The sequence below is a fragment of the Styela clava genome, chromosome 14 (assembly GCF_964204865.1).
Source record: "Styela clava chromosome 14, kaStyClav1.hap1.2, whole genome shotgun sequence".
Taxonomy (NCBI): domain Eukaryota; kingdom Metazoa; phylum Chordata; class Ascidiacea; order Stolidobranchia; family Styelidae; genus Styela; species Styela clava.
The window spans coordinates 637468-654417 of NC_135263.1; the positions used below are offsets into that span (position 1 = coordinate 637468).

Below are 16950 nucleotides of genomic sequence, written 5' to 3' on the forward strand. Positions count from 1 at the left end.
AATATGGAGGTAACCACTTTGTTCGTCTACTTTACATCAAGTTGTGTAAAGAGACGGAAACCTATGGGCAGGGGTATATTCACTTGACTAACACAGAGAGTCATCGAACTCGTAATAGAACTAAAATGGGAATACAATTATGGCCTAACCTAACCCTAATTAGGGCACACATACCACGGGAGTACCAATAAATCAGCCGTTACCAGACAGTGAATCCGGTAAATCATAAAGAAGAATGCAGATTTGTAAATTTAGCAGCAAGAGGCTGAAACTGCCAACATGAGTGCCTTCTAGTTTCTTGGCATCGTTATGAGTGAAACGCGATGGCACTATCAGACGGAATATGAAATAACGCTGGTTCCGATAAGCAGCCCAACTGTTTCCTTACTCTGCCCAGGACACATATACGCACAAAACATATCTTTTGAACCTTTTTAATTCTGATGATAGAAATGTACAGAAAATGGAATGAAACTCGAAGAATTCATCCCCGATTACAGATTCTCTTGGGAAGGTTGGAGAAAGTTATACATCTGGGAAAGAATATTATTCGTCGAAACGTATGTTTATTGATCAGAATATGCTATTATTGCAGCAATATCTTGACCAATACCTATGTTGGCTGAGCTATTAAAATTAGATTTTCGGGTTCGGATTCTAAAATGGCTAGGTTTAATAAAAATTAATGACATTTGCAGAATAGACCAATATCTAATTTTATTTTTAACAGATTTTATCTATTCAAAATAATAGATAGATATACAAACAGGTCGGCCCAAAATTAGGGGTCGAATCATTGACTCGACTAGACTCAAATAACTCGAGCCATCGTACTGAAATGTCGAGAAGGGTAAAGTCATTGATATTAATAAAAATTTTCGACAGACTGTATATAATAATCTATATAATAATACGCAAGGAGTTTTTAAGAAAATTTAAATATTTTTAGCACGCATGAGGCAGCACCATAAAAGCAGGGTATGAATTAACAATATTTTTGACACAAAAAATCTTTTGACTGCAGTGATAGATTTATCTTGCCCAGAACAAGGAAAAATCTGCTAGAGGTGGAGATATCAACTTCAATTAACAGATTTCAATTTCATAAAAGGGCCAAAATTATGCGACTCAAATTCTTATCATAGATGAATATTCCCCCAAAAAAGGCAAAACTCAAAAAATCTGTTTTCAGAGAATGAAGAAAACTTATCTTTTTTTTAGTTTTAAACTTTTGTAACTTTTCATTTAAATATTACTTCAAATTATGATTCGATACCAGTTTAAAAAGCATTTTTTTGTAAATAATTTCCAAATAAAATTTTTTCAGAAATTTCAATATTTGCCCATGGTTTGGAATCATTGTCCACTTATCATCAATTCATTTTTAGAGAAAGAGGTTTCGTGTGAAATCTCAATTGTAGTCTTGAAAATGTACCATATTTATAAAATATGTAAAATACAGACAAAATAGGCGGAAAGAGAAAAAGTTGTAAAAAGTGAAAAATGAGAATAAACAACAAAGGAATGTCGGAAACAAGTGAAATATAGATAAAAAAAATGTATATACATTATTATATAATAAACAAAATTTATCAATTGTGATAAACCAATAGAAATTCATTCTTGTCTTATGACATTTTATTTTATGACATCATTGTTGTTGCTTTGAAACTAATTGTTAACAAGGAGAGATGAAAATTCATAAAAATTCTTTCTGGATTGCATGAAATACCACCATCTTGTGTCTGATACAAATACCTAAATACTAACTGATCCCATTTCAGACATGGGCTGATAACCAGAGGAGATGGCACCTTATCGGCTTTCCTCTCCCCCCCCAGAATGAATAGGAATCTCACCCTATCCCACCATATAATACTGAGCTGGCAAAATATGGACCATGAATTCCATTAAGGAACAAAAAATTAAAATATAAAACAGTAACTTGGATTTGCTACAAATTATGGCAGCTTAATAAAATATATCTGTAAATGCAACAACAATAATTGTAGAGGCAGTATAAATAAGCACCAATAAAATATCATTTCGAACCTGTAAATCCACTCATCCATGTCAACTTTCAAAAACAGAAAGCTCATTTCAAACCCTGCAATGTTACTGTTAAGCTCTGCAATATCATTCATGCGAATCTCAGACATGTAAGAATCTTAGATCATGTAAAAAAAAGCTTATTTCATCCCCTGCGTTTTAAGTAAATCTTTCAAATTTGCTCAAAATAGTAAAATTGTTTCATTTCAAGCACTGCGAAATCATTCAAGGGTTTGCTTTGCTTAAAATTTCAGCCAAAATGTTCAAATCTTGATCAAATTCAGGAATATAATTATTTGTCTCTGGAACAGAGTTCATCATAGGTCGTTGCACCTGCTCAGGGGTTACTTGAGGTCGATGCATGGGGTTATGTGGGTTCGTTGACGGCCATCCTGCACCTCTAGAGTTCCATGATGGGTGAGGTGCTGAAATTAAAAGAAAACATGATGAATATAGAGGAAAATGGCTTTTTCTTTCAACTTTCTATATTTTTGGAATGATCGATATAATTAATCAGTCAAATGAGAATGACAAGGGGTTGTGAAAGTTAGCAGGGATATATTCCATGTCCACCACCAGAAGCGTAGCTAGAGAGTCGGAAATCGATAGTCTTTAAAAAGCATTCTACAAGCTGCGAAAATTGCTATGTATGATATGAAAATATTTTTTTTTACAAATAGATACGATACACACCAAATACCCCGAATCAATATGCGACATAAACAATAAGACTTCAAACTAGCCAACTAAATGCGCAAATATAAAAGTTTGTCTCGAATAAAAATGAATAACTTTGAAAATTTAATTTGTTGACAATGTAGTAATATCGCAATTTTGAAAAAAAAGGGTCCAATTTGTAATTTATCGACATTATGAAGTCACAATACTCAAGTACTATATCACAATATACTGGAGGCCAACATCCCCCACCATAAATACTGAGTCCCCCCCCCCCCTAAAAAAAAACAAAAAAAACACAAAAAATGACTCACCATTCCCTGGGAAAGGAACATTGACATTTGTTGGAAGAACTTGCTGTGAATGTGGTTCAGAGATTCTGAAAGATAAGACAAATAACGGTTTTCAGTAATCAGTAATTATTTTATCACCAAGAAATACACACTGTACATACAGAACGAGATAAGAAAAGAGAGGAAAATAATGCATTTCAGGGTGAAAGGGGACGCGATGAACCAGCATTCGTTATCGAGCAGCGACACCTATGAATAGTCTAACATTGGGTCATACAAGAACAAGAATCGAACTAAATACAGTACTAAAGTGAGGAGTCTGACGCCAAAATACTGACATTGGCAGAAATATGTTTAAAAAGGCCGGATATTTCCGGACTCACTAAGCAAACGACTCCGAACAGCGACTGGCAGATAACCATGACAACTACGGCACAAATACGGTAACGTCTAAGTGACTGGAGCACCATATTGCAAGCTGAGTTGGATGGTACCAGCACTGTGCTGATGCATGGTTCATAAAAGCTGAGGACGAATTTGTACACAAAATAATACAAGGTTGCAACAGCGAAACTCTGAACTTGAAATCAGAAAGAATACTACTAGAACAGTTGCCCCCTCTGATATATAAGTCTAAATGCCTCAACTAAAAGTGTACTGTAGGGCCGGGTATTTTCAAATACCTGATGATTTCGGAATCGAATCGAATATTTTTTCGAATCTAACCCCGAATACTTGGAAGATATGAATTTGGATGCGACTTTTATGTTATGGGTCGGTCGGCCACATAAATTACTGAAAACGTAGATTCTATCACTCAGTAAATTTGCGTTCACATACAATAAGAAACGTGTTTCATCAATAACTCACTAGGAAGAAAAGAGTCACATGTCACAAGTTCATTGTGAAAAATGACTCCATAACAAAATGTCAAATTATCCAGACCTTTGGTGATCGAATAAAAAAACAAGATGGCGGCAATTCAAAATTTGAGTCGAATAGTTTACAACTTGATTAAAAATGCCCAGCCCTAGTGTACTGATAGAACACACCAGTAATCCGCTGCCTTGCACTTTTGCTGGTGCTCCCGAAGTATGTGCACCAAGATGGCGCACAACCTGAACCATAATCTGGTACACATACTATGTTCAGGTTGTGCGCCATCTTGGTTCACATACTTCGGGATCTCCCTTTTGCTACCAAAAACTATTTATACCAGTTCATTGACTGCGAGCCAAAAAAAGAAGCAGAAGAAATATTCATAGGCCAGGAGGGGACGATACTTATAATTAAGATACAGGTATGATTGGATTGTTATGAATATACACATGCTAGAACTGTGCAAATGATGTAACAATTAGCGGTGTTTAGAACAAAAAAATTCGAAAAACATGGAGTGTTAAACTATTTCACTCAAGTTCGACGGGCCATATTAAATCGTCACGTTGGCCCGACGGTTTGAGAACACTGATTTATAGGTTTCTATGCGTATTGTACTTGCCTTTAATAAGTGCAAGTAGCAGCACTAATAGCGAAGTTGCTGAAATAGACTTCAATTGCTCGAAAAAAATTGGAAACAACAAAACTTTCGTTCGTGTGAGAAAGGGATTTTCATTTTTACCTGCCATAATAAGGGTGTGAATTATTCTGCATGTGTTGTTGTCGCATCATAATTGCTTCTTGTTGAATCGATTGTTGCATCATCATGCTGGAACGTTGGGTTTGAACGAATGGAGCCGGACGACTGTTAAAATATTTAAAAAAATCATGGAATTTGCATGTAAAACATGTTGGTTATCTTTAATTTGTTTATCTGCTTAGAGCAAAGTTATACACACTGACTCAAAGTAAAGTAGACTCATCTCTGAACAAATATATGGATGAGCACTGCAATGCCAAAATCTACTGAAACCTCAGCCTGTATGATTTAGAACGATTCACCTTTTTCGAAAACTGACATACTGGTCAAAGAACATTCTTGATGGCATTACCAAGGCAAAAAGCCACTAACACATGAAGAGCTACTAATATTACTAGAATATTTCCAGGATAGCAAAGCCCATAGAATTTATGACACTGAGTGAAATGTGAACCTGAAACGCGAACAAAGATAGGTTCGGCGCTCTAACCAATAAACCATCATCCCCATTCACCCCCTAAGACAGGGGTGGGCGACTTCTCTAGTCGGCGGGCCAGATGTGGGAAAATGAAGTCCTTGGCGGGCCGGATTATAACATGAATAGTATTCAATATCTTAATCACATATTTATTCTCTAATGCAAGAAAGAAAATTATAAATCGCGATTTAAAGTAAAGTTTGAAGTACAAAAAAAATAGAGACCAAAAAACACAAAATGAATTTATCATAATGTACTTAAAGTGTAATAATGAAATATCATAATGTACTGATGTACAGTCAGCGGGCCGGTCAAAATCTCGTCGTGGGCCGTATGTTGCCCACCTCTGCTCTAGGATGTATCTTTTCCATCTCATTAAAAAGACCAAATTAATTTGCTTGAAGAGAGCTAACAGACTTGCTTGCCAACTCTGTCCATCAGCAGCTAAATAAAAGGGGTCTTTTCTTCGAGACCATCAATAATTAAAAAGAATGAAAACTAGAACCCTTCACAAACTCACCCGTACATATTTGAATCCATGTGTGAAAGTCGTTGGCCACCGGGTGGCATCTGATGATGACTCTGTAGATTTATTTGCTGACTCATTGATGGAACTTCAATATTCCCTCTATAATCTGAAAATGAATTCGAAGCATGTAGTTTTGAATATCTGGGAGAGGAAAGGCAATAAGATGTCTTAATCAGCGCTGTGGAATTTAAGTCAGGAATGTTTTTATTGATATTGGTAGTAAAAATTTTCTCTGAAGTCAAGAGTCAAAATCAGACATTCAATATAAACCTGAGTTCAGGGCATAGTCAGGAATTTTCAATGGGAGGTGACCCCTGTCCGAGTAACTTTGAATTTTCCATAAATTGTGGTCCAACTCAAGTGGAGTCGAAGCTGCCAAACACATATTAAACAAATATTTTTGATAGCATTCTCAACGAGCGATTGAAATTTTTTTTCATATATGTTGGATTTTCTTGGAGCTGGAGTGGGTAGCTACAATATCTTCCAACTTAAAATTGGGGCTCGAAAACAAATTTTTCTTAATTGGCAGTCGTTTTTTTAATGGCTCAGACCTTTTCGGAAATGCAAGCAAAAATTGCATGAAATCTCTCCTATTTGCATTAATATAATATCAACAAGCTATTACTTACGTGGTGGGAAGTGTTGGGTTGACCTGGGGTCAGAGGGCATGTTTACTGACCCGGAACCGCTCATTGAACCATATCGTGTCTTCTCCGCTAATTGTTTCAATTGCTGGGAATGAGATTCATAGTAGTTGGCTTGAGACTGGAAGAACAAAAGTATTAGAAACATAAATGTTAATAATTGAATTCCAGCTAAATTGGAAATTAAAATTAGGTTATTTCAGAAGCCAGATAATCGAACACAATTTTCATGTTTCTGAGATTTGTCATTTTCACGATTCAAATATGATTTTAAGTGTGGCTGCGTGATATCAACTACCTATCTCTACTCTGTGCCTTTGCGCTGGTGGATACATATGATGCAAGGATGCTGTAGCATGAAGAAAGATAATCATTCGATGTCTATGTGCCTTGCTACACACTAACACAGATGTATGTGCACTCACTAAGGAGTAAAGGTGACTCACATCTGAGCAAAGATACGGCCACTGAAATGCCAAGAGCTACTGAAACGTTATGAAATTATGGTGGTTCACTCACTCAGAGTAAGAAAAACTTATCTCTAAGCAAAATTACGAGTAACACTGAAATGACAAGAGCTACAGAATTATGCATTTGAAAATACTCTTACCTGTGGGCCATGAGAACCTGCCGGTGGATGGCACAATCTCGGGGGTTCAGGAGGGGGAGCCTCGTGCGGGGCAAACTGGGCCACCTGGTTCAGTCTGGAATAAAAAGTTAGATAATAGTTGGAGGAACATATAATATTTCGAATAACTAATGTACCGGATCAGCGGTGACAATAAGCTAATGCATGTGCCATTTTTCATCGAAAAAAGTACATCGCAGTTAACTTGCCCTATTGATTTGGTTTTAGTGAGACTAATTACTTATCCTTCTTCTATGCTTTTGCATCGACGGCCCCCTATGTTATAATGCAAGGATGTGACTAATCTAGGTGATTAAAGGATCATGCCGCACACTATCACGAACATTTACAGTGTAGTACACCGACAGAAATTTATTTTTAACATCACGTCTGACCAAGATAAATATATTGAGAGAATGGGATGACTTGGGGACAATTAAAAGGTATTGCTTCCCCTGTAGCAAAAAACGAGTCAAAATTTTCTTCAACCTCAAGAGTTTATTTAAGTCCAATATATATATAAATTAAACACTCTGGTACGAATGCATACCTTTGTATATGTTGACTCGTCATACTGTTATTCGATGGCATCTGTCTCCCACTAGTGGCATAATTATTTTGTTGTTGTTGCAAAGTTGACATATTCAGAGAAATATTCTGTTGCGACGATAAATTTGCAGAAAAGTTGTTTCCTCCCACACGCAAAGATTGTTGAGTCATGATATTGGCGGAAATATTCTGCTGACTCATGCTGTTCTGACGAGGCAATCCGATATTTTCCTGCTTATTTTCAGGCTGAATTAGAAATAGAGATTTAGTAAGATAAGGAGAGCTAAGCTGATGATATATGATTAGTTCTATTTTGCATGGTATAGAATTGGCAAATATGTTAGGATAAGATTTACATATTTATCCCGGGGGAGTGGAAAGGTGATAAGACGACTTAATCATATGGCGAACCGGCCATGTTTGGGTATAGGATTAGTTATTTGTTTTCGGAAGCATGAACTTGATGGTGGAGGAAGCCGTAACCGACCAGCGGTTACTTGAGCCAATCCCAGGTAGGCTTGGGAGTCCAGCAATTTCATTTTCAAAAATGCAAATGAACTCTAGAAAAAAGAATAACTATGTCGTGGTCCATCCTGAGAACAATCAAACAGAAAATCACTAAATTACCGTATTTCCTCGAAATCCTGGGAACATATCAACCTTTTCACTTTTACAATACATTTTCGCATTTTGTTGCTGTTGCATCATCTGTGATGTCATCGGTGGTGATGTCATATGTTGTCCTGGTGATGACATACGTTGCATTGATGCCATTTGCTGAGACTGTGATGATGTCATATGCTGTGTTTGTGATGTCATTACATGTGATTGTGATGTCATATTATGAGTATATGGTGATGTCATAGGCTGTGACTGTGATGTCATAGATTGTTGACCATCAGGAGATATGATGTCATCTATTATATCATCGTTGATGTGAGATAGTAGTTCATCAAGTGTGTTCTGAAAAAAGTTCAAGGTCATTTCAAGGTTACAATCCTATTTCAAGGTCATAGTCTCAAGTGATTTAGAAGAATCTGCATTCGGATGTTAAGTAAACATTCGTAGACAAGGGACAAAAATAGTGAATTATTCTTTTTTTAGCACAGCAGTTTTATCATCTAAACAACTGCTTGTTTATATCCTTTAGCAGAGAGGAAGAGTGGAACACTTGATGGAAAACTAGAAATCTTGCACTTAGTAGATGCTTACCATGTCCAGGTCCAGATCAAATCCACTTAGATCGTTTGAATCTGCTGCCCCCGGTGGGCATTGTTGCTGTTGTTGTTGGTTCTGGGAATAAAGACGATCATTAATTAAAGAACAGAAAATCCAAAACTGCCGTCGCTTGATAATTTTCGAAGTACATTGCAAAATATTAATCCACTTGCTTAAACAATTACTTGATATCTGCCCACATTTATGAAATTGTTTTAAAATGATCAAATCTGTTTGAAGTAACCTCGAGACTAAGTCTGACAAAGGCTGGTGATATGAGACATTCAGACATGCATTGTGCTCTGGTTATGATCATTTTTGTGAAAAAAAAACTAGATCATTTTATATAGTATAAAGGTTTTTTGTTGTAATTCAACACGAAAGGTACAAAAAGAAATTTACATCATGATTTTGCAAAATTTAGAACATTGATTAGGTAATTTTTCAACCAGGGTTGGATTAAAAAATGCACATTTTGAGATGCACACATTCCAAGCGATATTTACCATATTTTGCTGACTAAGTTGTTGCCCTTGGCGATTGTCATGCACCATTTCTTGCTTTATATTCTTGGGGCCGACATTCACACTGACAGATTGAGAATCTGAATGTAAAAAATATTAATAGAAGTGTTCTCTTCCACAGTGCATTGTGTGGGTTCACAGGTTCAAGTCTTGAACCTTGACAATGTCAATTCACAAGGTAAGATAAAAATTTACAAATACCTGACCTCAAAATACATGAAATTGACATCCTAATACAAATATCACATCATAATAATAAAACAGAACATCATAATACAAATGTGACATCACATTCACAATGATAAAACTTGACATCATAATAAAATATGACATCACATATTATACAGAAACTTGATTTCACAAATCAAAAACTTAAAACCTTAATGAAGACCAGCATAACGCACATAACGCAAGCAGCATAACGCAATTAGCTCGTTATTTTGTAATTTTTCTAGAGATATATAGCTGAATAAATTATGAATTAAACTGCACATAATTTTTTGGGTTACAAAACTTTGAAAATCATTTTATGGGCCCATCATGAAGTTAAGATCCTTGCTCTAATGGACCTACCTGACATGTTCCTGCTCGAATGTTGAACATTGACTGTAGTTTCAATCTGTTTTGCAGAATCATTCCCGAAGTTTTGAACAATTTGTACCGACACGTTAGGTATCTGGTATTCTGAATAAAGAATTAAACTAAATCAGAAAAGTTTTGGCTGAAGTCATTATTTATTTCACTGGACACAGAAAGCATTTCTTCTGTTAAACATATTCACAAGGTGTGAAAATAAAGCTCCTATTCCTTTTTATCTTGACTTTATTTCAGTTCTCTATGGACAAGTTTTCTGCCCAAATATATATTTTCCACCCAATTTCAAACAGATAAGTCTTTTTAATGGCTGCCTGTGACTTCACTTAGAAAATGAGTCTCCTTCACTTCAGAGTCCGTGTGTATACACCACTATATTCTTATATAATTTCAGCAGCTCTCAACAACCAGTAGTGATTGGCCATAACTTTGCTTAAAGATGAGTCTACTTTACTCTTGAATGAATAAGTGTGTATGCAACAGCATATCTCTATATAGCTTCAATAATTCTTGGCGTTTCAGTGGTTGCAACTAATTTACTCTGAGCTTCATTTACTTTGAAGCGAATACATGTGACCTTGCTTCAGACAAATTCTCAAAAAAGACGAAATTTAATTTGTCCCAGTGTTATAAATAACCAAATCTTCCCTTCTGCAAAGAAAATGAGATAAGAGAAATGATACCTTGTCTCTGGTTATTTTTCTGTAGGTGCGGATCATTTTTCATCTTTTTGGCTTCTTGTTGTTGACGTTGGCTCATAGAAGAGTCACCGTAACCTGAACACAAAGTTTGGAAATTCATTTAAGGTAAGGCAAGCCGGAATATCCACCGATGTGCTCTGAGCGACACTGCGCTCTCCAGAAGTATGCGTATCAATATTATGGAGGTAACTAATTTTGTCCATATTTATTTACATCAAGTTGTGTAACGGGACTGGAAGCCTAACCCTAACTACGAAAGTACCAAAACTTGTGGATGTGGCAGAGTGATTCCATTCGTACAACTTGAATTTCAATCGAAGAACTGAATAATCAAAATATTTCGAGTAGAACAATTGGAGAAAAAATAGGAATTTCTTAATAACAACAGCAACTTAGCAAATTGATTCGTTACAAACTTCATGTCCAATAAAAACTCTTACCTTGTGCTTCATTTTCCAGCTTTCTCTTCAGCTAAAATACAGAAACAAAAATGATAAATTGATTGGAGGAAAAAATAAGAGTGACTAGCAAGTGGTTGTTACCAAGACTGTGGAATTATATTCGAATGCTTATTTTGATATTGGGATTGGATTTAGTGTCGAAAGTCAAAGCAGGAATTTCCAATTCCTTCGAGTCAATTTCAAGCTCTTCAGACAGTCACAACAATGTCAGTTTTGAGGGGTAGCAGCTAACTAGGACCAACCACAGAAATGTGATAAAAAAAACATTTTTCTGTATCATATATAGCAATTTTCTGTAGCTAAAATAAGTTTTTTTTAACCAGAGTGTTCAGGTCAGAATTTCCAATAAATTCCTATCACACAATAGCTGAGGAGAGATCTTCTTTTCAACAGCACACAACTAAATTTATAATAAACTTACAGACTGAGCCGCCGCTCTTGCTAGATATCCTGAATCGTTATCATTTGTGTCAACGGATGAAATCTTTTGCCGTGAATCCTGGGAAAACAAGAGAACAATGCTCAAAAATGTGATCGACTAATATTTGAAGCTGAAATGTCAGTAAAATCCCACACAAATGTTAGGAAATCAGATGTGGTTTCCCACTAAATATATAAAAAAGGTGAATTGTGGTTGAAATATTGATTGCTCCATCTGTTGTGAAAAAAGTGAATATCCCCAACACATAACTCAGTAAAACACTCCATAGGCCAACTTCTTGCCCATAACATGAGTCTCCAGAAAATACATTATAACTAATGAACAAGCAAAAATATAGTATTTTATTATTTATTGTAACATACATTTCAAGTAGCAATGATGTCAAAAATTGCCTGTAACGAAATTTTTAATACCAGGCCATTCCCACAAGCATTGATTTGGATTAAGTACTTAAGAAATTGCAGGAATAACGACTCAATAAAATTAGATCACAATGCCTCGAGGCAAAATAGTTTGACGATGAAAACAATCATCAAGGAAGATAATATATTGACAAATAATTTGAAGATATGCTTTATCGTCAGGGAAGGCCAAAACCAAGTAAGTTGGGCCCTACTTTAGCACAAAGAGAAATTGAACATGAACAAGCAAATACCGATTAACATTGATTACGAACTAATGACACTGTTTTCATTAATAATTCTATATTTATTACATGTCCGAAGTTAAATGAAAGGTAGTATTTTTGTTTGTCTACCAGATGTTGAAGCTATAAAAAATCCTTCGAGAACTCGCAAGCAAATTAATCATAGCAACAAGCTCCTCTCACCTTTGTTTTCATTCCTTTCTTGTTTTTGAGTTCCTGTACTTTTTGCCACAAGAGGGCAGTATCTCGTCTTTCATTGGCGCGTATCGTTTGTTGAGCGGAACTGTAGCGGTCCGCACATTTCTGAAGTTCAAAAGAAAATTTAGTCAGCGAAAATGATCAATGGTTGGGGCAACTTTTATTCAAGATATATTTTGAAAGTATTTCTAATGTCATGATTATGTAGACAGTTGCCAGATTTACACACTCTGTCACCAAACAATATATGTATTTTTTCATTTGCATTCAATTCGGAAATAGTCATCAAAAACATCTGACACAATAGTAATATTGTTGAAAATCCATTTCCCATTTTCCTAATTATGCAACTTTATCTCAAATTAACAATTATTAATCACGATATTGGAAATCATTATGAGGACATAATTGACATTTCCTTATAGGGAACTCTTAATTGTTTTGTCATAATCCATTAACACAGTTACGAAACCAATTTGTTTCTTAATTTGTATTTAAACTTAAAATAGAAATGAGCAGTTATGCCCAAACCATACATGGGACAGACATATATAATCAATATACCTAAGGAACATAGCAGACCAATCAAAACTGAGAACAATTATGACATCATAGACAATCAATAAAATTCAAATTTAGAATATTGGTAAATAGGAGTAAGTTTATTTTTCTAAATTGATTATTTGAAATACTATGTGATCTTCCACCACAAGGCCCTTTTGAAAGTGTTTTAGTGTTAGAATATTTCAAAACCTGAATAAACGGTACTCACGAAGTACGTGAACCAAGATGGCAGACACCGCAATATAGTATGTGTACCAGGTTAGGGTAATAATTTTATTCCAATTTTACTTATTTTAGTTCTGTTGCGAGTTGGGGGACTAGCCAAGTGACTCCCTGTAGTATTTGTAGCTGAAATTATGTCCTAATCTTATTCTTTTACACATACTATGTTCGGGGTCCGCCATCTTGGTTCACATACTTAGGGGTACCGAATAAACATAATATGACGGGAATACATGTTCTGCATTATGATAGATATCAAATTTAGCTACCAAATATTTAGAGTAAGTTCTAACAGTATTTTTATACAGCTTTTACTTCGAGCAAGGAGTCACTGCTAATTAATCAATCAGTTGCTATATGGCAAATTAAGGTTGGCACTTATGGATTTCTCCTGAAGACATGGAAATTGAGATAGGGGTTTAATTTTACAAATGGCATTTCATACAGACTTCTTCATAAACAATAAAATTATTCCCAGATTATGATTATGCATGGCCAATCATGATTAACTGATCAACCTATAACTTATGTGTGGGCCAAACATGACACATTGATTATCACAATGTTTATTTTTCCATCAGTAAATGATTCAGACTGTCTCCAAATACAGGAAATGTACCAAGGTGATACCATGGACTAGCCAGTGATCCCAAACACAAAATTAAAACATTATTTCAAAATTTTACACTTAATACAAATTTAAAGTTTGCAGAATTACTTTGCTAGCATAATAAAACAAAAATTCAACTTTTTTTTTTGAATTTTGCAAAAAAATGTCCAATTTTCAGGACCAAATTTAAATAAAATTCATTGGGAACACAGATGTAGCGTATTGAGTATTACATTGCATTGTCGACAACCGTGAGAAACTAATCAACCACAGCAGGGTATATAATCAACTTTATTTTGTAAAAGAGTCGATAAAATGACAAGTTTGGTTTTTTCCGAATAGCAAAATTATTTTAAATGCTTTGAATCTATATTTTGAAATTATTGGGAACAAATGTCTTGAAATTCTGTAAATGTTAAAGTGACATTTTGGTCCGCAAAACAGGTTTTCCGGCTATTCATGTCATCATTATGACTCATAATCACATTCCCCCACCCATTGTGACATTATTATTGTTCAATTTTATTGATTTACCGGTCTTTGCATAGGCTAAGACATTTATATGAAGGGCAGGCGATTAATAATATTTGAAAATTCAAATCTCTGAAAATGGCTTTAAACAAGAAGCCTAAACACTGATATGTAAGAGGCTATTATGATATTTGAATGGTAACCGAACCATAGGCCGTGGAATTCTTCATGTATTTGATATTCCATTTGGTATATTTGACCTTGGGCACAAAATCTACATCCCGCAATTATGATGACATTATTCTGATCAATCACGCTTCATTTAGTCCTCAAGTTAAAAAACATCAACAGTGCGATGAAGCATGACAGGTAGCAATGGTAGGTAGTTCATAATAAGAATGATACGATTCCGTCCAGTCACACTCCAGTGACTTATATTCAAAACAAAGAATTCTCACCTGTGTATGTTGTCCATAGTTATTGAATCTTTGTTTAATTCGATCCAAGACAAGAGTCCGAGCGTGGGGAGTTGCAAAGGGGGTGGGGCAATCAACTGATGGCATCGTCATGGAGACAGGGTCAAGGGTTATCAACTATATCCGGGAAATGTATTTAAACTTCTCGAAAAGCTTGTAAATAAATATTATCTTTGCAAAGTAATAAAAATTACAAATCTTATTACATCTGTTAAATAAATAAAATAGAAAAACTTAAGTACTAAGAATTTAACAAAAACAACCCTTTGACTAGCTAATCAAGAGATCAATAAGGTATAATATTGCAGCAATGAGATTGCACTATTATGCTGACATAATTCTGCTCGGTCATGGTTTGTTGAATAATATTGGTTTCAGCGAGTCGGTACTCTCCTTTTAAGAAAGAAAAAAAGGGGTTTTCTGTGTCATAAATAGCAATTTTTCGTAGCTTGAAACAAATTTTGGACCCTTGATGTTGACCCTTGACCCACTAGCTGTCCTGGTCTAATTTGGCAATTAGAAACCTCCAACCTTTGAACATTTCTGGCTACACCTTTGCTACAGCTAACCACTGATTCTCAAAATGAAGTGTGAAATCATGTCCTAATCTCATCTCTGCCAGAGACTTTAGTCAATACCATTATCAGAGATCATGTAAACATGTTTTGCGAGATGAATTTTGTGAATCATCACTAACAGTTTGTGTGTTGTTTTACTAGACATGAACTCACTAATTATTTGGATAGATTGCTACAGAGGAACTTCGACATCACCCAGTCGATGATAAATCAACTGTATTTTGATTTATTTATTATTCAACACACATTTGTACTTCTGGTTGACAAAATAAATTTCCACTTTGGTAAACTCTATATCTAATATGTAGGTCCAAATCCTGGACTGTTACCAAGTAAGGCATTGAGCTAGGCAGATGGATGCTTTCTCAATTTTCGCTGATTCGGTCTGTCTTATAACTGAATAACCGAGACAGACACAATCAAAGATGTTGCTGTGTTAATGCAATAATAAAATAGTGTAGCAGGCATCATCAGATGAGGTTGGCATATATTATTTTTGAGCAGTCTCATGATTTTCATTCCCAAAATTTTACGAACAGAATTAGCACACTCACTCTGATTGAGAAGACATTATTCTGTTCATAACAACATATACTAGACCAGGGCTACTCAACTATTTTCACCAAAGGTCCGTTTATGAAACTTCAAAATTACTAGGGTCCGGACAATACAGAAAATTTATTTCATCAAATAAACGAAAATTCAAATGCAATATTAAATTAAATACAAGAGCAATGAATGGCTCGCAAATATGGACACAAATAATATCGCACATCGGTACCAGTACGACAAGCTGTATAGCTGTGTATTGTATTGTATCAAAATCATCGAAAACTATAAAACGATGCTTATGCTGCCAAAATAAACAAGCAGAGCGGTCAAAATATTATGGTCGAAAGGTATGATCGAACTGAACTTGACCTTCCTTACACTACATGCTGACATGGGTGTATATGTATTAAACAAACATAATAAATTTATTTCACTCGACGGAATATTGATTAAGTAGTAGACTAGCAAACCCGCTTAGTAAACATTGTTTCAATACCTGTCCTGTAATCGATAAAAAATCTTTAAACGCGCGAGTAAAAGTCACCCGTACATTAGGGCGACAATTGCCGTATTGTCGCCATTATTAACGCATCGGTGCGACTTCCAAAAACGTCTGTATTCTAATGCTATAACAGCAGTTGCATCGTGAATAGGAATTATAACACAGTGAGGTACACGACGTAAAGTTTTAGAGTATTTTGCGAGCATGCATCATTCGCGGACCGGCAATTCTGTCGTGAATTTAACTTTTGCTTATCCTAAATATTTACCACGGGTTCCTATTTTAATCCACAATATATATCATCATTCCGATTACATAATATTCTCCAAGTACTCTGTTAGACTGCCCTATCTACTTTTATCGCGAACAAAAATATATTTCCGTATACGTACCAGTCCGCTGAATCTGGATGTTTTACGAAAACAAACGTACTTTTTTTGCAAACACCAATTAGGTTTGAATATATTATTGCCTCTTTAATTAATTCGAAATGTCGCCACCTGCAGTCTGTTATCTGTGTTTTCCGGTCTTGGCCGAGGACCAATATATTATTGTGGCACAGTAACCTTGCTTAGATCGGTTCATAAATGAATAAACAATTCATGATGACAATTCATATTTCTCGTTTAGAAAATCGCAAGCTAGTACTTCGCCTATCGCAACCCCACCCGCTTTCTTCGTAAACAATTTTAGTCTCACAA

The 16950-nt window shown here is 35.3% G+C and overlaps 1 protein-coding gene across 1 annotated transcript; it reads right to left on the reverse strand.

Annotated features, from left to right (window-relative positions):
- Positions 1-420: 420 nt before the first annotated feature.
- LOC120340782 (uncharacterized) lies at positions 421-14821 on the reverse strand. The gene is made up of 16 exons (XM_039409144.2): positions 14600-14821; positions 12260-12379; positions 11410-11487; positions 10968-10998; positions 10510-10602; positions 9806-9916; positions 9215-9312; positions 8703-8783; positions 8118-8453; positions 7492-7736; positions 6924-7017; positions 6299-6434; positions 5658-5772; positions 4642-4764; positions 3042-3106; positions 421-2474 (listed from the first exon to the last, which is right to left on the reverse strand). The coding sequence occupies exons 1-16, from the start codon at positions 14708-14710 to the stop codon at positions 2275-2277; spliced, it is 2037 nt and encodes a 678-aa protein (XP_039265078.2). The 5' UTR covers positions 14711-14821; the 3' UTR covers positions 421-2274.
- Positions 14822-16950: the final 2129 nt, after the last annotated feature.

Bases quoted from the DNA above. Each gene is read 5' to 3' on its own strand.
- LOC120340782 (XM_039409144.2), bottom strand. From the start codon at position 14,710: ATGACGATGCCATCAGTTGATTGCCCCACCCCCTTTGCAACTCCCCAC. The intron at 7,018-7,491 runs GTATGCATTCGT...TTTTTATTCCAG, and splicing joins ACGAGTCAACATATACAAAG to ACTGAACCAGGTGGCCCAGT. The intron at 6,435-6,923 runs GTAAGAGTATTT...TTGTTCTTCCAG, and splicing joins CAGGTTCTCATGGCCCACAG to TCTCAAGCCAACTACTATGA.